General features: G+C 31.4%; 1 protein-coding gene and 1 long non-coding RNA gene across 3 annotated transcripts; one reads left to right on the top strand and one right to left on the bottom strand.

Moving 5' to 3' along the window:
* Positions 1–2,408: 2,408 nt before the first annotated feature.
* Positions 2,409–4,373, bottom strand: LOC114937787 (nuclear receptor-binding factor 2). Its single transcript, XM_029311411.2, has 3 exons — positions 4,289–4,373; positions 3,741–3,997; positions 2,409–3,640 (listed from the first exon to the last, which is right to left on the bottom strand). The coding sequence occupies exons 1-3, from the start codon at positions 4,310–4,312 to the stop codon at positions 3,166–3,168; spliced, it is 756 nt and encodes a 251-aa protein (XP_029167244.1). The 5' UTR covers positions 4,313–4,373; the 3' UTR covers positions 2,409–3,165.
* Positions 4,374–4,636: 263 nt separating this feature from the next.
* LOC114937837 (uncharacterized) lies at positions 4,637–23,931 on the top strand. 2 transcript variants are annotated; one of them, XR_014925447.1, is made up of 6 exons: positions 4,637–4,727; positions 4,868–4,940; positions 8,365–8,543; positions 13,195–13,421; positions 22,500–22,755; positions 23,424–23,931. It is a non-coding gene; the product is annotated as an uncharacterized LOC114937837 (long non-coding RNA). The 2 variants fall into 2 exon arrangements; XR_003820947.2 differs by lacking the exons at positions 22,500–22,755; positions 23,424–23,931 and adding an exon at positions 14,535–15,249.
* The last annotated feature ends 388 nt before the right edge of the window (positions 23,932–24,319 follow it).

Below are 24,319 nucleotides of genomic sequence, written 5' to 3'. Positions count from 1 at the left end.
TGAACATTTCCAACGCTCTGTTGGCGCAGTTTAGGCGCAATAAATCCGAGTTTTGGCGCCGATTAATTACTGTAGATGAAACTTGGATACACCATTATACGCCTGAAACAAAAATACAGTCCAAACAGTGGACTGCAAAGGGGGAACCGGCTCCAAAAAAAGCAAAAACTGTTTTTTCGGCTGGGAAAGTGATGGCGACTGTTTTTTGGGATAGTCATGGAGTTATTTTAATCGATTATCTTCAAAAAGGAAAAACCATTACAGGAGCATACTACGCATCATTACTTGACAAGCTGAAGGAAGAACTTGCGGGAAAACGGCCACATTTGCAGAAAAAGAAAATCCTGTTTCACCAAAACAACGCACCGTCTCACACCTCAGCGGTTGCCATGGCGAAAATCCACAAATTACGGTTTGAACTGCTTGACCATCCGCCTTACTCACCAGATCTAGCCCCAAGCGACTTCTTTTTGTTCCCTCATCTAAAAATTGCGCTCGGAGGACAGAGATTTTCGTCAAATGAAGAGGCAATCACCTTCGTGAACAATTATTTTGCAGAGAAAAACGCCGAGTACTATTTGGACGGGTTACAGAGATGGGAGCATCGCTGGGAGAAGTGTGTAGATTTACAAGGAGACTATGTTGAAAAATAAAAAACAATTTTCAGAAAAAATGACTTGTATATTTGTTAGGTCGGAAACTTTTCAGACCACCCTCGTAAATTAAAATTTACATCATAACATCTTTTACATTATAAGTTTTCTTTTTTATTATAAAGAAATATATACCTATCGACACATATGAGAAAATTTTAATGCTACTTGCATATATAATAGACTATTAAGCTAAAGTGCTAATAATCACATATGTAAACTAATGATAAATATTTTCGAAGTGCGCACCATTTGAATTTGTACAAAATTCTGTTCTTTTACGAGAACTCGTAAAAACTTTTTCTAACATGTCATTTTTAATGTTATGGTCCATCTTTTTAATAGCTGTTATTAAATCTGGCACTGTTGAAAAGATTCATCATTAGTTTATGTGATTCTTAGCACTTTTTTCATTACTTTTTATCAATAAAATAAACTGGTATACAAACATTTTATTTATATCCATTAAAAATTGCAGACTTTCCTCTTTCCAACACAATTTTTGTTTTCTGAGCCACCGCTGGCTGATCTAAAAATTTACTCCTTTTGTTAACTTTTGCTATTTATATGTTTGATGTGAATAATATGAATAGGAAATTAAAATTAAAATAAGAATAGCTATAAATATATTCAAATATTTTTGTACATAAAAAACTTAGAAAGGAATTATTATTTAAAGGAACAGACCCAAGAAAAAAGATACGAGAAAAATAGTAGGAAAAATAATTAAAGGAATAATTTTTGCATTGTTTTTTAGAATTTTTTGGAAAAAATAAAATTTGAAAAACTTAAAAATTATTCTTGTATTATTATAACATATATCTTGACACTTATCATTTTCCTGAGGAGACAAACTTTAAATTTTTTCAATTTGATTAACTTTAAATGTTTTGATATTGAAATTGAATATACTAAACTATAATCGAAAATATATAATACATATATTGTATATTTTTGAAAGTAAAATAGTTATCTACCTTGAAATTATAAACCCATTTAGATTTGAACAATTTTCGCATATTTTACGTATACGATCTAATAAAGTTATACGTCGATTGCCAAGCGTATAAAAAGTTCTTGCGAAAATAACAGCATCTTCATTTCCATTAAAGAATCCATTAAAATTCCATTCCGATTAAAGAATCTGCATGAAAAAGATTTTTATAAGCTCCAGTTGTAATAATTATATCGATTACTTTCGGCTCTAGATTAACTATTACGGTATGCGGTGAAAATAATCCTTCCTAAAAGTGTATTTATTAAAATTTGATGTTTTTGTGCTTTTAACAAAAAATATCCCAATTTATTATTTTTTAATTAGTATTAATTTTCATTATTTATTACTTTCGATCTTCATCGTTATTCAAATTTTACTAGGGAGAAGAGCAAATTAAAAAAATTAATTTATTAATTAAATCATTTATCAATTATATAAAATTAATTTTAAAATTATGTAATTTTTGTGTAAAACGGTACACAAAAATTTTTTTTATAATTTTAATAATTTCCGGTTATCTTGGTTGATCTGACATTGAGAGATGTTCATTTACAATTGAGAAACATGAAGGTACTTTTTCATATCGACGTTAAAAAACATTATCATATAATAAAAAATAAATAGTAATTATGTGTTATTATTTACTAGTATATATAAAATGTCAAGGGGATTTATCATTTTTTGTATGTTAGCAATTTTCTCCATCATGTATTCTTTGTAAGCCTTAAATTAAAATTCTGTTAACGTAATTTCTGAAATTAATTAAAGAATGTAGTTTTATTAATTTTTTAACTTTACAAAGTTTAATTTACGAGCTTTTCTTCTAATTTAATTATTGTATTTATTTTTTAATGTCTTATATTTAAATTCTCATACATGTTAAATATTTACAAATATTAAATTATAAGACATTATTTTAAGTTACAATAATATATAAACATTAATGATGCATCCAACTGAAAGAGCTTAACAACTTGTATATTTAATCTACAGAATACATGATTCATATTTTTGTAATATGTTCACTGGTTGTCTCTCTATAATATCTATGAATTTATAATATATTTATTAATTTAGTCAATGGCACCATATTATATACAAACATAATTAAAAAATTAATCATTGTTATTTCTATTATGTGATGATTAATATTTAGCAAAACAAATTACAACTAAAATATTGTCTTTTAGCAAAAATATTTTTGGTCACTTTTTTCTTGATATAATATACGTATATGTATATAATTATGGTGAAATATATACAATACTATTTAATTATATAATTAAGTATTGTATAGTATTATATAATTATAAATACAATTTATATTTTTAAAAGCTATCAAATATGTTTCCGTATCTTACAAGTACATATGTGCTTTTTGTTTATATACAATTTATAATTACTTTTAATTATCAATATATTTAAAAGCAGTAATAATTTTAACAATGTCAGTTATAATTTTCAAATGTTAACTTTTTCTGCATTTTTAAATTTTAGATATGAAAAGTTTATAGTTTACGAAGATGTAAAATCAAAAAGCGGCATTTCAAGAGGTGTTAAAGGTGGTAATGGTGCGAGACACAAAGGATGTTCTTCAGATCTAATATCATTGGAATTGACAGAAACTGCGTAGAGACGTTCTGTTAGCTGCCGCACTTCTTCTTCCTTTGCTTCCAATTGGCTAAGTAAACTTCCCACAAGAGATCGCAACTGACTGTTGACAGTTCTGAGTTCTTCTATAACAGTACCAGTGTCTTTGGGATGTTTAAAGCTTTTTTCTTCTGCATCAGGTAAAGATATTAAGCTTAAAAGGCTATCTTGCTCATCGATTGTTTTGTATATAGCTTGACGTAAAGAACCATCAAACTTATCGATCCTTATATTTGTACAATTATCTTTTTCAGTATATTTAGCTACATGCTTATTAAGTAGATCCTTTTGATGATTTTCTAATGTTGTTTTATATTCTTCGTACTGTACTTGTTTCATTCTGAAAACAATATTTGCTTTACAGTAACATAAAAAGTAGTGTATAAGATTATAGAATATAAAACAAATAATTTGAGATTCAAAAATATATACATAAATACCTGACAACAGCTGCTTGTCTTTTATGATAGTCTCGTTGCAGACTGAGGGATTCTAAAGTAACAAGCGATTGAATCGGTGTCAGAAACTTTGCTGTCTCTTGAGAGGATAATGTAGGTGCATGTATATGTATAAGGCTGGATTCGAGTTGTGCATGAGCCTCTTCTAGGAGATCAGCCACAGTTTCGTGACACTTTGCTGCTTCTTCAAACTTCCCCTCACGCAGTAATGCTTCTGCTCTTCTCTGTTTTTCATGTGCCTTAAATTGAGGTATTATCATATATTAATTTTACTAACTATACACACATTCAATATATCTAATAAATATACGAATATACGGAAATAAGACGTAATAATCTTTGAAATGCGCTCAAAATTTATTGAATAGCACAAATTATTGCGTTTTAACATACTTTTATTTCGATAAAATATAGTACATCGTTAACTCTTCTGATAGAGATTATAAATAATTATTATTTTCTCATTCAATTTATACAAAAACAAATTATAGTATAAAAATACATCACCTATGAAAAGAAACAAGACTTACCAAATTCAAGGCAGACGTCTCCATGATTGTTCCATGACTTGTCAGTGAAAAGCATTAAATTAGCGCTTCTAGATCGTCGATTTTCGAAGGAAAGAAATGACTGTGGACAATGAAGCAAGATGGAAGAGGAATGTTCGCCGATTGGTCCATCGGCTAGAGAATTTCTAGGGTTTGTCGAGGCACTAAAAAGTACCTGTCCGGCAGCCAATCAAATGCGAACCTAGCTTTTAGTCATTTCTTTCCTCTCGAGCGACCGATCAAGTGTCATTTTTTAATTCATGCTTCGGGGATAAATTTGCAAAATCTTGAGAAAACGCGCGAAGAGTTTTCATTCCGTTGCATCAAATTAATATGGCGACATCGTTTTACTTGCAGATTTTTATTTCCGTGTAACTTTCTGCATTAAAAGTTGAAGAGAGAGAACTCGACTATAAAGAATGTAAGTAAAATGAACAAATTTTTGTATATATAAATACGTTGAGTCTATATTGAAATTAGAAAGATCAATTAATATCTTTAGAAAACGAGCAAAAGTTTATTCTGGTGCATAAATGTAATATGGCGATGTTTTATTTGCAGATTTTTATTTCCGTGCAATTTTCTGCGTTAAAAGTTGAGAAGAGAGAAATCGGAGAACTTGATTATAAAAAATGTAAGTAAAATGAACAAATATATATATATTATATATATATATATAAATATATATATATATATAATTTATATATATTATATATATAATTTATACATATATTAATACTAGAAAATAAAAAAAGTTGCAAAGTCTGTGAAAAAAGTTTGCAAAGTCTATATTGAGTGAATATTTAGAAAAATCAATCAATAGAGAGGACTAGTTGGTGATACCATATCAGAATTATAGATATAATTACAAATATTTATGACACCTAAAATTTATTCATAACGATAAATATATAAATGGCTTTTGCAGAGAATATATCTTATTTATCTATTTATTTCAAAAGATTTGCTATATATTCAAAAGATCAAAGAAAATCACATTTTGTAGCTTATTTCAAATAATAAAATTTTAATTTGAGGTTTATAATTAATAATGTCAAGAATAGGAATCGAGCGATGCACATAAATAACAATTTTTTCTTTTACTGAAGAAATATTTGAATATTAAAGAATATTTTAAGGAATTAATTTTAAGAGAATATATCTTATATTTAGATTTCAAAAGATTTGCTATATTCAAAAGATCAACAGAAATATTTTTTAGCTTTATTTCAAATAATGAAATTTTAATTTGGGTTTGTAATTAATAATGTCAAGAATATGAAATAAGCGATGCACATAAATAATAATTTTTTTTACTAAAAAATTTGAATATTAAAGAATATTTTAAGGAATTAATATAAATTTAAGAGAATATGTCTTATATTTATTATATTTCAAAAGATTCGCTATATTCAAAAGATCATTAAAGAATATTTTAAGGAATTAATATAAATTTAAGAGATTATATCTTATATTTAGATTTCAAGAGACTTGCTATATTCAAAAGATTAAAAGAAATATTTTTTAGCTTTATTTCAAATAATAAAATTTTAATTTGGGTTTGTAATTAATGTCAAGAATATGAAATGAGCAATGCACATAAATAATTTATTTTTTACTAAAGAAATATTTGAATATTAAAGAATATTTTAAGGAATTAATATAAATTTAAGAGAATATGTCTTATATTTATTAGATTTTAAAAGATTTATTATATTCAAAAGACCAAAAGAAATCACATTTTTTTAGCTTATTTCAAATAATAAAATTTTAATTACAGGTTTATAATTAATCATGTCAAGAATATGAAATGAGCGATGCATATAAATAATTTTGTTGCTAAAAAAATATTTGAATATTTTAAAGAATTAATATAAATTCAAGATTAGTTAGTTGAACTCAAAAAACATCAGTACATATTTATATTTAAATAAAAATGAATGTATCTTTATATGATAATATCCTTCAGGATCTACGCGTATGTGGTGGTTCAACACATTGAAGAAATGTCCAGCAGGAAATCTCAGGATTTTTGCAAACAAAATACTTTGTTTTCCCCGGGAAGTGTTGGCGAATATAATCACATCATCCATTCCATCAAGCACCCTAGCCAAGCCACGGCGCGTGCGCGCGCGAAGCTCATTCTGGTGAATGGGCACGGCTCGTGAACGCAAGAATCGGCGGCGATGTATGAATGAAATAGTAAATATAATTGACAGAAGGGCAGGCGTGGGCAGGCCAGTCGTGCGTTCAGTCAGACCAGGCTAGCAGAATGAGGTGCAAGACGGGAATGGAGCGCGAACATAGGATCGAGGTCATCATCATCTCTCTACCATTTCAGGATAAGCGATATCTAGCTTTTCTTTTTCGTCTCTTTCGTCATGTTATCGATCCCGCCAATTGTTCCTCATTCAGGCTCTGCGCACAACAGAGAGAATACTAGGGGAATAGGATTTGTTTTAAAATAATAAAAGCGAAAGAACTCTGATATAAAAATACAAATTCGGGTATAGAGGACTAGTAAGAGCTAATAAATTAATAGGGGCACTTTATACCTGAATTGCATTTGTATGTTAGTTTTTTCAATTTTATTTTAAAAATAATTCTTAATATTTAATGGTTGTTTCTAATATTTTTTCTATTGTTCCATTCATCTTATTCTGTAACTTTTTAACGCATGATTTGCTAGAAAATTTATAATTTCATTGATCCAAATCTACTTAGATAGCCACAGTAATTATTATGACCTTAGTTTGACGTCAAAACGACTACTTTCGTTATCTGGGTAGTAAATCGTGTTGAAAAATTGCAGAATAGGTTTGTTGGTCTAATTATCTTAATATAATCAGCTTTTGAATTGGACTCATTATTCCATTAATACCAGAATGATAAAAGAAAATTAAACTTAGAAAATTACCCCACACAAAAATGTTGTATAACGCTGTTTTTCATTACTGTAGAATGAAAGGTGATTATAAAGGGAAAGTTTAAAATATATAAAGTTTTATTTTTTATTTTGCTTCAGATAGTAACTCAATTAAAATACCACATATTATAGTGATTATACACATTACAACTTTTTCTCTGCACAGTCTCCCTTTTGACTGTAAAAACATCCCCCTTTTTTGCAAGTTTCCCGCGTATTATATTTTTAATGCGAAAAAAATTGCGCAAATATCCCGGAGAGATCCGCTTGTGTGTACAGTCGATGTATCGGTGGAGGAACGTTGAAGAATATGGCGAGTTCTTGACCGGTCTGTCTTCTCCTTCTCTTCACTTCCCCTCTCTCTTTCTCTCTCTCTGCGGAGTCGTCGAGTGACGACCAAAGACGGTAGGAAGGTACGGTTTCCGGTCGCCCACGCGACAATCTAGTCGGGGGGGCCTCTCTCTCCTTTTCTCTCATCGGCTAGCGTTCGTTGTGAAAATCCTCTCGATTCAGGTGTATGGATATAGGAGCGGTGAGTCTCTGGCGCAACACAGTCCGCTACCGTAGTGGGGTGTGTGTATGCGATGGGGTCTCTAATATTTGCGTATCCTCGCGTGACGCACCCGTCTCACGCGTAACGTCACCTTCGCTTCGCCTGAGATTTGCCTAATTTAGGAAAGCAACTTTGCGCTTCTGCATAAATACATAAGCATCGTATATATCTGATTCACACATGTGTGTGCATACTTGTATAATTTTATTGTAATTATATAATTTTTATGTAATTTTCTGCAAAACAATTTCGTTAATTTCTATCTTGTGAATTTGAATCGAATTTGCAAAAGTAAATTTTACAGAAAATGAAAGAATAATTTGAAAATTATGATTAAAGAAGCATACAAACATTGCAGTACTTAAATCAAATTATCACAAATGAATGGAAATATAATTAACTTTTGTCTCAAGTTTCATGAAAGCAAACTTTTCATTTCCAATTTTTTATACTTTTGTGACTTCATATGTACTAATTAAATATATTGTGTATATTGTATGAGAAAAAAATTGCCAAATTGACGCAGATAATTAATAATGATTTTATTATTTTGTTTTAATGAGATAATATTCTCTCCAGGTATGTTTTACTTGATTTCCCGATACCTCAACGAAGTGGTGATCATGAAGGCACGTGGGCGACCGGAAACTATCCCTCCCACATTCGCGTGCCCTACCTCCTCAAAGGGAGTGTTAAAGAGAAAGAGATTCATGAAGAGCGAGGAAAGAAAAGAGAAAAAAAATACAATATGCATAAAGGTGAGCGTAAAAGTAGTAAAATTTAGAGATCTAAAATAAAAATGAAACGAATAAAAAAATAAATAAATTATTGGATCCTTAAAAAAAACAATAAGATATTTTTTGGCTGTATCTTAATATTTTTGTACTTATATTTGATATAAATAGCCAGATTTATCAATTAATGTGTCACCTGCTGGATTCCTATTTTTCATGCGGTTACTTTTCCATGCTCTTCTTTACATGACAATATATTACATATAATATCAAATTAGACTTATGCATATATAAATAGTGTTATCTTAAAAAATTTTGTTTTTTTATTTATTCTAGATTACAGAATTATTTAATTTTAGTATGAAATACAACGCGAAAAAATACTAGGATATTTATAATCATTTTTTTATACACACATATTTGATTATTTTGATGTTGTATTCTATTATTACTTTAACCAGTATTTGCTGATAAATTTTATGATTAAAAAAAATGATTATAAATATCCTAGTATTTTTTTCGCGTTGTATTTCATACTAAAATTAAATAATTCTGTAATATAGAATAAATAAAAAAACAAAATTTTTTAAGATAACACTATTTATATATGCATAAGTCTAGTTTCATATTATATGTAATATATTGTCATGTCAAGAAGAGCATGGAAAAGTAACCGCATGAAAAATAGGAATCCAGCAGGTGACACATTAATTGATAAATCTGGCGAAAATCACGAGTGCGTGCATATACGAGAAACAGGGAGAAATATGGAGAAGAAACAGAGGGTAAGAAAGAGGGAAGAAAAGCAAAGGGGAAAAGATAAGAAAAAAAAGAGAAAAACAATAAAACAAAAATGACGACGATGGCGATGTAGAGGGAAACGAAAAACGAACGGGTAAATAAAGATCGACCCGTCTCCCACGCTCGTGTGACCATTGTTATTATATATCCCGTGGGGTATTGTTCCCATGGGAAAACTGGACAGGCTCGTTCTACCACCTTATAGTTGCGAGTGCGACAAGGAGAGAAAGGAAAGAGACAACCCGCGCGAGAGCTCACCAACACACTCGCTTATGTAGGTCCACACACACGCACAGACACATACATACATGCAAGTCAACGGAGCACAAGTTTCAAATAAGGCCCTGCGCACAATAGAGAAAATATTAAGACTAAATATTAAATATTAGGAATGATTTTAATAAAGGATTAGTAAGGACTTTAAATGATCATAAAAGGGATTAATAAGGGCTAATGAACTAGCGAGAGCTTTTTATACTCTAATTTGTATTTTTATATCAGAGTTTTTTCGACTTGAATTATTATTTTAAAATAATTCTTATTCCCTAATATTTATTCCTAATATTTTGTCTATTTATTCCCAATATTTTTTCTATTGTCCGCGGGACATAAGACGAACACAGCCGTATGAGGCAACGATGCACGCACAACGTACACAGATTTTAGATATTGTGGGGGACGTTCACCTCGCATCTCAGACCCTCGTCGAGCTCGTTCGCGGGTCCAGAGTGTATGCATGCACGTTAGTACCATTCCTCGTATGAGAGACGTTATAAGGAGTAGTATCCGAAGACGTATATATGTATGTGTGCGAAGTACGCGCACACACATATACATGCAACTTCTATGCCACGAATGTCCACGACGGAGGTCTTTCGGTGGATGCTTGAGGAACAGGGTGCGGCTCAACCTACCTCGCTTGAATTACCTACCAATATTACTGTCTAGCTAGGTATATATTCGAACGCAAGCGACACAGGATATTATGCCATATTTGCATCCTTGATCCAGGACACGTGCGGATCCCTCTTTTCCTCTCTTTTGATATACTTTTACCTTTCTATCTGATTTTTTATTATTTCTAAAAATTTTTTTCAAATCTCGAACAGTTTTTTTTTATATCATGATGACATATTTTGTGTGTTAAAATATATTATTTAAAAATGGCAGAAAACAAATAAATTATTCAGAGGGATAAGGTTTTAAAAATGTATCTATAAAGATAGAGATATATTTTTTCAAAAATGTACGAAGAATAAAATCAAAAAGAGAAAATTGTTGGATCTATATATTGTTCTTTAAATCTTCAAACTTATCGCTATTGCATGTAAATTATTCAAAACTTTATTTTGATGAAAAATCTTTTCAAATTGTTTAATATAGATAATTGCGATAATCTTGATACGATTCAGCTACATAATGACATAACACATTCGTATGTTTTAATTGATAAGCATAATAATATAAGTTTCAAAGAGACAAGCTTTTAAATAATCTCATGCATGCTATATTTCGCTAATAAAAATCGTTATAGTATATTTCCTTATTTTTTTAGTTCATAATTGGTATCTAAATAATTAAACTAAATAAGTGTATGTCACTAATGAGATATTTCGGCAGATAAAAAGCGTTTTACATGATTAATTACCTGAAACGCAATTAAATTTGACTAATTTAGTTTATATTATTTTCGAGTGAGGCAAGAAATTAATTTCGAAATATAGTCTCTGCCTGTTCCTCTGCATTTGACGGACCGGAAGACGCTCATAAGGGACATTGACGCGAAGAATGTGATGATAATGAGATGGGTCATGATCATTATTTGAAAAAGTTGAGCGAAGCATGAATATTGTATTTTATGCCATTTTTTAAATAAAAATTCTGCCCGCAATTATATATAAATATAAATTTTTATAAGAATATAATTCAAAGAGAGAAAGGTAAAGGAGTAATTAAGAGAGAATAATAACAACTATATATATTTCTTTGATAGGTTTTATTCGGTCATTTATTTTTATGATAAATGTAAATAGCGTTTGCTTATCGGAAAAAATCTTTCTTTAAAAGATAAAGGAGAGAGAACAGTAATGTAATTAAGATTATCGTCGCACGAGATCGAAGGGACAGATCGATGTAAAGATGACACAACACACCATGTCGCAGTAAACCGTTAAATCTCAAATTCCTCGCATTTCTGTGTCATTCTAATAGTAGTAACATCGTCGAAATATAGCTGCATTCGAGACGATGCACAAGATGACTTACCTTACCAAACCGGATGATCTCATCATGCGGAAACTGCTTAATTAATTGATATCATAATGGAGACTGCGATGCATTTTCTTCATCATTATAATAAATAGCATTTTCTGTACATTAATTGCAGTAAAAAGACACATAATGTCAGAAGAAAAGTTTGAATTGCATCTAATTATATTTGATAGTAAAGAAAAATTGTTTAAAGTTTTAAATGGATGATATCGATTTGAGACAAGAATTTTATATTATTTACTATATTATTATGTGTTTGTGCATATGTGTAAACTGATCTCTATATATCTTTAGTAGTTGTCTTTTTATAGTGCATTTTTTATTACTTTGCTTGCATTTTTATCCTTTTGTTGTGAATCTTTTATCTATAATATAAATAAATTCCGACCTTGTTAATAATAGAAGTAACACATTTTAAAATATAATAAGCTTATTTGTGAAAAATATTTACACAAAGATAGTCAAGTAATTAATTATTTTTGTGTTAATTTGTTATTAACACTTGTAGATTGTACTTTATTTAAGAAGTAAAAGATAAGGGTTGAAACATTCTGTTAATATTTGTTTTTGTTTCTAAAACAATATGTTGAATTTCTGAATATTCTATAATATATAATTAAAAAAATTTTTTTTTTTTTTAATTTAACATTCTTAAAAAGTAAATATTAATTATTATTTCTAACATATACATATACGTACACGCATACAAATATAATGTAAAAGATTATCGGAAGAATATACATATATTATAATAGAAAAGAGCGAACATGATAGAAGAATATTTTATTTAAAATATTTATTTATATTTATGAAACAGAAGTGTGAATTTGAAACATTTGACTAAGGAACTCCTGCCATCTCTCAGGGTGTGCTATAACCGTATCACAAGCCAAGTAGCTACATATCGGTGGCCGTTTCATAATTATTGAGCAGCGTAATGACCGAAGCGATTTGAAGCTCGTTGAAAATAATTTGGTCCAAAAACAACTTTAAAATTCTTTAAATTGTATTTATTATAATTCTGGAAATATTTGATACAGAGTAATTTTTTATGGTACTTTTCCAAAAAAGTTAAACGTTTTTTATTTTTTATTTGATAACATATGTCATATGTCATTGAAAATGTTCTTTTATACAAAATCATTGGAAAAGAGCTTCGTATTTTTAAAATTTTTATTGTAAGAAGAAAATTCTTAGATTTTTTTTTATCAAAATTAAATAGCTTAAATTTATATATTTATTATATTTATTTTATCTTATTCTAGTTAATTATTAAATTAATAATGTATGAGCTCATATATTTTAATCTTATGTTTCATCTTTCACATATATTAAACACGAATACATATATAGTTCTGATAATGAATCATGATGTATAAATATCTAAACAATCCGGAGCAAAACACATCTACATCTACATATAACTTTATATATTAAACCATTCTATCTATATATTCTACTCATTTTTTGTGTCACGTTATTAATAAATAAATTACATTATATAAGTTTATAGCTTCCGCTGTTTACGAGTTTTATTTTAATCGTCAATATTTAACCGCAGTCTCCGCCTTGCTCAATTGGTTCCTTTTTTTTCTGCTTTCAGTCTCTTGGAGCGTACGCCTTAGACTTTCACCGAAAGGAACTCTTAACCGTTCATTCATAAATTGATGATTGAAGGTTCTCCTGTTCTCCGTTTGGTCACGAGTGATATGCTCATGCGCGTTTCACGCGTAGCGGCACGAGAGAGATCAACTCTACTCTTTATAACGTTTTTTTCTTGAATATTACATCGCAGAGAGTCACGACAGAGCTAAATGCACGCGAGCACAGGTATGCAATAACCAATAATCTTCATTAAATGCTTGGCGACCCGTTCAGATATATGAGAGTTTCAGTGCAAACTGGCTTTCAAAATCTATCGCGCTGATATATAATTGTATATAACGCACTTTAAATGTGCAATGTCCTTAATTGCGCACAATAATTTATACGCACGAAAATTTACTATTAAAGTCTTTGGATTTTTATGTCTTATGGTTTTAAGGTAACAATTTTAAACGTTAATGTAATATTTGTGTTTTACATTTATTTGATACACGCAAAAATGTTTTAGTAGAATTTTTAATTAAAATTTAGCCTGAAATTCATGGTAATCGTGGAACAATATGGTATTGGAAGAATGTTATAAGAGTTTTTCTGATTAATATTTATCACATAATATGATATAAAATATGTTTGATTAATTCGATTCAAATATATAGTGAAATATTTCACTAATTTTAAAAATAAATTAAAAACTGAAATGATTCTTTAAGTGTTTTAAGTAGAATAGATACAAAGAAGTGATAAACATATAAAACATGTTCATATCAATTTTATAATGCAACATGATAATTTTCGATTTAACTACCGAACATGAAATTTGTAGTGAATTTTGCGATAAAATGATAACGACAAATTCTCTCCGTGTATATATATTATTATATTCTTATAACAATAAAATTATAGAGATAAGTTATTCAAAGAATGCCTATAACAATTTTAATCATATATTGAAGGGACATGATTGCATATTAAAAAATGTGTACAATGTTAAATCGATATCACAAAAAAGGGAAAATTTATTTGTGTGTTGAATTTATTTGATACATGCAATTGAAGTTTGAGTAAGTAAAATTTACAAAAGGTGAACATATAATAAAATAGAAAAGTTGATTAGCCTTTACTAGTCCTTTATATTCAAATTTCTATTTTTATATCAGAATCTTTTCGACTTCATTTTAAAATAATCCTCATTTCTAATATTTAATATTACATTCTTATAACAAAACTGTAGAGAATTATTAGAAGAACGCTCTAACAATTTTAATTCACGAGTAATTAAGGGGACATAATTAATACATATTTAAAAAATGCGCAAAATGTTAAATCGATACCATGAAGAGGAAGAAGAGAAGGAAGACGCGAGAGAAAAATATTGCTCATACTACCAAAAAGAAGGAAGAGAAAGAACAAAAATAAGAGACGAAACGGCTGAAGGTACCGAAGGAAGAAGAGAATCGTGAAAAGTATCGAGATAGCAAGAATATAGCAGGAGAGATATCCGACGCAAGGGCGCGCCGAGGACTCTCTCGGGATGGAAAAGAAGAAGGAAGAAAAGAGGTGTGGCACACACGGATCTCTAGCATTGTCCGACGCGACGGCGCGCGTTCGCGTGTCAGGACTGGTCCATGCACCATCCAAATCTATGTATACGCGGCAAGAGATGTACGTGCATTAACCGCGCTCACGCATAGGAAAGGAGTCGCCTTCGTATGTACCCTCGCAACCGACTCCGCTCGTGCACGCACGTGCGTGTGTAAGACGGCTACACCACAAGCGTACACGACAGACCAGACCGGTATTCAGAGAGTCAAAGGAGAGAGGAGCGAAAAAAGAGAGAATAAGACGCGATGTGACAGATGGAGAGGGTAGAGAGAAGGTTGGCAGAAGAGGGAGTAGGCACGAGCCTAACCGCAATCAACATCCCACGCGCCTGGACCAACATTTAGATTCGCCTTCTCTCTCGCTCTCTTTTCGTCTCCTCCGTCCTTTCTCTTATTCTATCAATGACGAAAAATTTATTAACTTTAACTAAGTATTATTTTGTTAAATTGAACATGTGAATATTTAAATTAAATCTAACAAAATGTATATTTTTTTTACTTAAATATTAATATATGTTTAATTAATTAATAGTAATGTTTTACTTTAAAATTCTTTGAATTTAGTTAATGTCTTCAAAATACACATATATAATATGAATTTGATACAGTATTTCTTTAATAATCTGTCTACGTTTCAAAGTGTTTTACACACACCACACTACTATCAATATAGATTACATAGATTTCACAGATATTAATATTGTAGTATTTACGTCAAATATACGTTTTGTTAGATTTAATATTATATTTAATTTATATATTTTTATATGTTCAATTAATAAAATAATATTTAGTTGAAAGATTTAGTCAAGTTAAATTTTTTTTTCAGTGTATTTTTTACTTTATTGACTATCTATATATCTGGTTTAGTTTTCTAAATTTATTATTAGATATAAGATATTATGTATGTATGTGTGCACGTGTGTGCGTATAATTCTGATGTGCTCAATTTCCATGTTATAAATACGAATAATATGATATCTCCGTTATTACGAATAAGCAGGAATTATTTTCACATATCTATAGCACATCGAAATCTGGATTTATTAAGAGCAATCAAGAGCATAGATTCAGTGCTTATTAAGGTTTAATTAAGAATCTATTTAACATACATTCAAGTAATTTTTTTGCAAAGCATTTTTAATCTATTATATTTATTTGAACGATAATACATTGGAATGTAAAAATTCGATCTTAATTACCATCGAACCGATCAGAATCGATGTCATAAATCGAACATGTTTTGTAGAGTACGTTAAGTGAAAGTTAAATAAGCACAACATTATTTGTTAATCATCTGCCTCATTGTGTGTTTATTTAACCTCGTTATTTCGTTCTTTACACAAGCTGAATGCACGGACAATATTAATCTTTACATATTTTAGGTACAAAGCAAATATATACTGACATAAAGTTTAACTAATTACAGTAAAATTTGTTTTGATCAATCAAAAAATTTCGTAGATGTATTTAAATGTTAATCAAACAATAAGTTATAACAACAAAATATTTTTAATAGATAATTTAGTAAATCTATAACACACGAAATATATGTTATTTTATGAAACTTATATATCTAATATAAATATAAATTTAATTTATTTTTTAATAAGAAACCTCACTAAGAAAATTACATTAAAATTTGGAGTCTGAATAATTTTAATATATGTATATATCTGAAAAAATTACAAGTTTTACAAGTTAATATTTATGCACAATAAATTTTTAATATAATATAAACGTTTCTCTCTCTCTCAAGAAACGATCAAAGAGTGGACATAAAATTTATTCTTTTCCGCGCGATCGTGTTGAGTCTTAAATTGTCGAATCGTCTCGTGAAATAAGATCCAGAATAAATTACAGACAAGTCATCTCTTCTTTGGTCCTCGTTTCTTGTTTTCTCGTTCTTACGAGATCGTTTTTCCGTATGCTTCGAGCAAGAGATTACGATTTCGATCGAGACGACGAACGTTGTGTTGTTCTCTTAAAAAAGAAAGAGAAAAAAAAGAGAACTCGTTGTGCCCTGACGCGATAAAGAGCAACGATCTGGTCAGCCCCGAGTGGTAGAGCACATAATAGCCAGAACGAAATCGTATTAAGGCAACGGAGAAACGTTTATTCGGCTTTTTATTGAACCAATGTAGCATATACGAGTATGTCACTCAATATGCCTTTGACTTTTTTTTCCTTTGACCCTTGCGCATCTCTTTATACATGCACCAATCATTGTTATAGCATTTACAATCTCGCTGGCTAAAAGTTACCATTTCTCGCACGAGTTTTTAACATTTTTTGTTCCAGAGGACGTTACCTGAAACTAATCAGCTGTCATTTTTTAATGTATCCAGTTATTGAGAAAACAAAAATTGTGTTGGAAAGAGGAAAGTTTGCATTTTCTTCATGGATATAAATGATAAAAATTTTTTCTAACATGTCATTTTTTTGTGTTATTGACGATCCTTTTAATAGCTACTATTAAATCTGGCACTGTTGAAAATATTTATCATTAGTTTGTGATTTTATGTAATTATTAGCATTTTTTTATTACTTTTTATCAATAAAATAAATTGATGTAAAAACATTTTATTTATGTCCATTAAAAGCTGCAGACTTTCCAACACAATTTAAAAAAAATGACAACTGCATGATTAGTTTCAGCAATTTCCTATGAGTTACCCTGTATTAAAACAATCTGCTAGGATCGTTAAGCTTTTTTCTCGTATCAGTTCAGTCTGGAATATTAATTAAACTTATGAATACTATAACAATGATGTCAGCTTCGTGTGATGTTTTCAAGCAAAGAAAAAGAAATCACAAGATTCAAGTAGATAATAAAATAAAATGTGAAATATATTAAAGATTATTATATTGTATACCTTGATTGAAAGAAGACTTTAAACATTATAGTGACGATATAATTTTCTTTCTTTCATTGTTTTTTCTGTAATACATTGTTATTATTATTTTTAATTTAATTGATAAAAAATATTGGAAAAATAATTGTATATTTTCCAATTTTTTTTTTAATTAAAAAATTCTTACAATCTTGTAGATACAACACTCTCCACTTTAGTAATCATCGAAATGTTGAACGTAGACATATTGAAATTAAACAGCGCACAATAGGTATACTAATACAAGAGTAGTCACAGCACACGCGAACGATCTCGTAAGCATGTGTAAACTGAATTGAATAATTTCTTTTGTATGGTATCAGTCATAACACATACTTGATACATGAATAGAATCTAAGGTTGTTGTGCCTTGCAAATCAATTTTAATACAAATACACATTGTAATACCGCTTATTATAAATTCCAGGCTCGCGAAACGTTGTAAAACGAGAAATTAGAGAATAGAGATTATGCGAATAAAATTAATAAAATTACTCCGGCCTACTCCTTGCGTGCAGAGAATATCACGAGCAAGAAGGGAGAGGCAAATTTTGTATTTTCCTGCAGGAGGAAGCGTTGAATGAAAAAATGAGAAAAAGGCAGAATCTTCGTGAATTTATAAATTTGACACGATGTGTTAGACGGACCTACTGGTCCGACTTGTCACCGAATAGGAGAGGTGAATGAGACGGGTATATACATTCATCACTCAACGAGTCCTCTCGCCATACATCTCGGAGGCTCGGCCCTCTCATTCCCTCCCAAGTTGTTACGCTCCCTCCTGCAGTCTGATCGAGCGCGGAAGCCCAAATAAGGGGAAATGCACGGCGAATTAAGCCCTCTCTTTCTCATGTCTCGCGCGATACCTTGAAGAGGCGCCAGCGTCAAATGGAGCCTGCAGAAGAAAACGCTTGAAAAATCGGCGAGAAGCCGATCCTTCAGTCCGGAATCCTAGAATTTAAAAGCTTCCCGGATGAAAGATTCATTAACTGCATGTTTCGCCAGTGTTAAAATATAATGTACAACCGATCAGCGTACCATTATTGTGTTAATGTACCTACATTTTCAGAATGTAATGTTAGAAAAGAGAGGGAAAAAGAGAATATATTATATATTTTTCATTTTGTGTCTATATATCGTAAGAGATTTGTATATAGTATTTGTTTAATATATTGTAATAGTATTTTAAATCTGTTTATATGTTTTAAAGATGTATGATATATAGATACATGTAAAAAATATAGGCAAAACTCTATTCCTTTCTCTTTTGGTTCTTGTACTGTAAAACATGGATGTCCGCAGGATTTTTTTCAGGAGGGAGCCTGATTGAAATTTTTTGTTCTTAATTTTTTAAATTTTTATTTCCATTTTCTTTTTTTTTATATATTAAATATGCCAACAAATTTCAATATTTATTCAATAGGAGAGCAAATGCTTAATTTTTTCACTGATTTCAAAGGGATGCACACAAATGCTCCCTCTTTTGTCTCCCTCTGCGGACGCCCATGTTGTAAGACAATTGCGGTTTAAGAAAGACAATTGCGATTTAAGAAAGACAAGAGTATCATCATTATGACGTATGCGATCATTCAGTGATACTGCGAAGCGCATATCTTGAACGCGATGGGAGGAGCCCGATTCGCGGCTCGCAATTTTTAATGGCGGATTTTTACGGCTCGCCAATGATATGCTCGCGAGTCTTTCGTTCCCGTTCCAAGATTCAGTGTACAGTTTAACGTTTTTATTATATATATATATGTATGTACATATATATATGTATATATCAATCACAAGCGTTACGTGATTTGATTTGAGGAGAGCTCCTCGAAGCAAGCGCGCGTGGGACACGCTGCCTTGTCGCGTGCCTCGCCACTTCTTCAGTGTCGCTCAACCATAAGTTCCTCTCGTGCAGCATAGCATATAAAATTATTTCACACACACACAGAATTATTCCGGGTTTAGCGCACAGAGTTTGTACACGGAGATCATTTTTTAAAATTTACTTTGAAAATCATGTAGTAATCGTGGGACGATATGGAAGAATTTTGTAAGAATTTTGTAAGAATTTCTTTGATTAATATTTACCACAATAAAAATTATTATGTACATAGTAAAATTAATCGAACATCTTGTATATCTTATTGTGGTAGGTATTAATATTTTATTTTATTTTACTTTTTTTCTTACAAGAATTCTTCCAATACCGAAAATTGTCTCATCACTGAAAAAAATGTGTTAACGTGACTAAACCTTTCAATTCTATTTTATTAATTGAACATATATTAGTATTTTGGTATACCTTTTATTAGATTTAATGTTATATTTAATTTAAATATTTTTATATGTTTAATTAACAAAATAATATTTAGTTGAAAGGTTTGATCAAGTTAATAAATTTGTTTTCCGTGCACGATTATTGTAACTTTCAGAATAAATCTAAGAGAAAATTCTCTCTGCGTAAATAGATATTATTCAATGAAATTTTTACTCAGTTCAGTTATTTATTTTATTCCTTGTATTCATTATCAAAATTCCATCTGAAAAATACTCTTCAATGCTATATGCATTTGTATATCTCTTTATCATTATATACGGATTATCTGTTTGTATTGTTAAATGTAAGTTGTTTAAATTAAGCTCTGTATATTCGATTTTTTCCGTACCATAATGCGTCTGTCTGAATGAATTATGTTTACTGTATTACATCTACTTTCACATTTGAGAGAACAGCGCAGGTTCTCATAAGTTAAGATGTCTTTATCAATATCTATGAATTCTCTGTCTAATGAGACGATGGTCGACGATTTGTTTTGTTAACAAAAAGTTCTTTTTTTCTCAAGCTAAACTCAGATTTGTAAATAATATATAAAAGTTAGTGTGAGAATATTTTTTTCTAAACGAATTTGTACAGCTAAATTATCCTAAAGTAAATTTGTGTGTTGTAAATTATCCTGAAGATAATTTTAAGAGCGATACAGAAAGCGAATTTAATGGACGTATAAGAAATAGAGTCGAATGTATAAAATTTTCTACCATATACCACAGCATGAAGCAAAGTACGAGATAGGAGACACAGCTCGCTTACCGTTTCGACATACGAATGATATCATCGCTCGCAGGAGCGGAATCAGTTATTTTAACAACGCGCGCGCATTCACTTATCGCAAGTGATTTAGCTGCGAGCTACAATTTTTTAAATATGTAGATCCTAGATGTCTATGTAAGTTTGATCTTGTACCGCGTCAAATTGGGTATTCTAAACACTTTAGTATAGCCACTTAACATAATAATAACTCACAGCTACAAAATATTTCAACTAACGAACGAGATATATATTTTATTTCAGAGCAATTCGTTCTAATTTATTAATATTAAAATATGACATTTTTTATTTTAAGTATACGATATATATATATATATTTTTATACAAAATATTTTATATTTCGTGTTATATGTAATGATATAATTTTTATATAATTTTTTATTTCTATTAAATTATATTTAATTTTCTAGCAATCAATTAAAATGAAGGATTAGCGCCTGCTGCGTGAATATTTTCCTAATCGACCTAGATTATTCTTTTTATTCTCTAGATATATTGATAACAATTTATCTTTGCGAAGCATCAATGTTTACTTGATTTCATACGTGCGGTTCGCAAGAGAGAGGGAAGAAATTCTTCCTTTATCATTTTATTTTTCCTCTTCTCTTCCTCAGCCTCGCCGTAACCAAAACCCAGCTGTCTTTCACGGCTAGCTCGCGTACTGTAACTCGTTCTCCACCCACCGGGGAGGGATACGAAGTAAGGCAACGGTCCTGGAACCTGTTTCGAACCGTTTGAGAGTCTCTGTCCTGCCTCGTCCTCATCGTCCATCCTTCATCTCCCATCCTTATCCCACTAACCACCTTCACCTTTTGCGCCTCCTTCTCGCTCCTTCCCGGTTCTCTTTTCTCCTTTCTTCATAACATCCTCTCCTCATTATCTCACCTCTCTCTCTCTCTCTCGCTCTCTCCTTTCTTCTCCCTCTCTCGTTGGTGTTGGCTCCACGTATTCCGGCGCGTAATATCACGCACATCATCGTCATCGCGAGGATGTGTACGCGTGTCTCTCCATATATGAAGGAAGCTCCAGAGGAACATGAACCAAGACGGCTGGCTCGACGGATGAATGAGAAAGAGAAAACGGATGGGGAGGAAAACGCCGAGCGAAGAGAAGACTGCGCGGGAGGGAAGAGGAGAAGAACAAGTAGGGGCGGTCATCCTCGCTGAGAGAAGAAGGCAAGGCGGATGGGGTATGGCACACGCCACACGCCATCATAATGGAATAATGAGGCAGAGAGACGATAGCAATCGCGCAGAGGCTCTTTTTCCGCGCAAGACGACCGTGTATTGAAGCGCCCGTGAGAGAGCATAGAAACGTCGTGGATGAATTGAGCAAATCAGAGCCACATCCGATGAGGTCAGATCGGAGACTCGCGCTCATGCCTCCGAGACTATGCGTGTTCTCCGGGCTATCGTAAATAAGTGCAGGCTATTACGAGATGTAAGAAGTTCCTTATCTCGCGCGTTAGCAATTAGTAATGCGTATAAACATCACGCGTCATGTATCTTCATTATTATGTATACGTTGATGAACATATCTTATTGTTATTCATATTTATCATGTGTGCGAATAGGGAAAAAAAATGTCTAATGTGTTGTAAGAAGGCAAATGTAATCTTGATGCATATACACTAATCGATACGATAAAAAATGATGTAGCTCGATCGCGATATTCATGTTAGGTCATATTAGCCGATTTTTTCCAGCCTATCATGAAAAAGGAACAAGGGCAACGGTAGGAGATTACAGCAGAAGAAGAAGCTGTGGCACGTGACCCCGAAGAACACCAGAGTCAACTCGCTTAAGTAGCCGAGCTCTGCTCTTTGACCCAGCCGACAATTTCAAATTATGTCTCTCGGAGGGAGAGTGGGACAGAGAGATAGAGAGAGAGAGAGAGAGAAAAAGAAGGAGAGAGCGGATATATACTATAGTCAGAAACATACTCCCCTCCTTGCAATGAAGGTAACGTTCATTCGCAACTTCTCATATCTAAGGCGACCAGAATGCTAATCTGGTGTCGCTCGTGGCTTCGCCGTAATTAGTCAGGATGAGATGGTTCGAGAGCCAGGCGCGCTCTATCTGTAATCTGTCGTTGAATAGAACTAGGCGCGAGCTGAAAAAGCCAAGTAAAACTTGAACGAGCGATTGCAGAAGTTTATTTGCGAATTAACAATGTTTTATTTTTTTTTTTTTTTTTAGCTATTCTTGTTCCATTTATTTATTGAAAATAAGTACACTACGTTTCGACCCACATTGTGGTCCTTTTCAAGTGTTGTTCTTATTCAGCAATTAAAAATTACATTAATTAAAAATAGAAACATGAAAGTCCTGTCATATCGACAATCTGTTAGCTACTGTTCAGTGTGTTTCTATTTTTAATTAATGTAATTGCTGAATAAGAACAACACTTGAAAAGGACCACAATGTGGGTCGAAACGTAGTGTGTACTTATTTTCAATAAATGAATAGCCAGTTTTTGGTCGAATTAAATTGCATCTTATTATTTGTTAAAATTTTATCACTGGCGATCAACAATTAATTGTGAAGATTCTTGTTCCATGTCGCTTTTATACTCAAAGATTGACTTACGACGTATATTTAGAGGTGTAAATAATTTTTTTTTTTTTTAGGTATATGAAATACTGCCAATGTTTCCGCGGCGAGATAAATTCGCGAGAAGGACTCGCGGCCAACTGGAGAATCGCTGAAGACTGCAACAACGTGCGTAGTTGTAGTTTGCTGAGGAAGACAAATGATCCACTCGGACGCGAGACAGTTAGCGTACGGCGGAGAGGCGTCGTTGGCCACGAAGAAGCGCCTCTTGGTTCGCCCTAGGGCACGCCGAGCCGAGGCTCGCTCGCTTGATCTCCATTGCCATTATGATATTAATGAAATGCCGCTAAAAAGGTGTGTTTGCTCGGTAACACGAGGCCCGTAGCCAGGGTGGGAGGAGGCGAGATAGATGTTAAACCTACGTAAAATGCTCTTACCCGATATGGGCGCGCGCACGCCTGTGATTATGCCACCGCCGTAGAGATTTAGAGTGTTGTCGTAGCTGTTTCCGTCGTTGTCGTCATCGTCGTGTTGTCGTTGTTGTAGTCACCGTCATCGTCGACTATCGTCGGGACTTCCTTCCGCCATTATCTTTTTTTTTTTTTTACGATTTCTAATCGATTGTTGCTCTAATTTTGCCTCCTCCCATCTTATTATTCTTATTATTACAAAGGGGTTAAAAGAGGAACAAGAGGAATTTTGAGATCTCAACCATAGGATATGAATTCCCAAGTTTCTTAATTTTCGCAATAACATTGCGTTTGGCTCTATTGGTCGATATATATATTATGTATTTATTTCGAGAGCCGACTAAATATTCTTAATACTGCATCTTATTATCATTATGATTTTTTTATTGACAATTACATTTTTGCACGTAATATTTGCTTGAAAATTCTCAAATATTAATATTTATTGAAAATGCTAGTACGAATTGTGATTCCAAGACGAGAAGCTACTGTCCTTTCTCGTC

The sequence above is a fragment of the Nylanderia fulva genome, unplaced genomic scaffold (assembly GCF_048542155.1).
Source record: "Nylanderia fulva isolate GAGA-0341 unplaced genomic scaffold, ASM4854215v1 Scaffold4, whole genome shotgun sequence".
Taxonomy (NCBI): Eukaryota; Metazoa; Arthropoda; class Insecta; order Hymenoptera; family Formicidae; genus Nylanderia; species Nylanderia fulva.
The sequence above is the reverse complement of the archived record's forward strand: the minus strand, read 5'-3'. Positions and strand labels throughout refer to the sequence as shown.

Bases quoted from the DNA above. Each gene is read 5' to 3' on its own strand.
- LOC114937787 (XM_029311411.2), bottom strand. From the start codon at position 4,312: ATGGAGACGTCTGCCTTGAATTTG. The intron at 3,998-4,288 runs GTAAGTCTTGTT...CCTCAATTTAAG, and splicing joins AGACGTCTGCCTTGAATTTG to GCACATGAAAAACAGAGAAG. The intron at 3,641-3,740 runs GTATTTATGTAT...TATTGTTTTCAG, and splicing joins AGACAAGCAGCTGTTGTCAG to AATGAAACAAGTACAGTACG.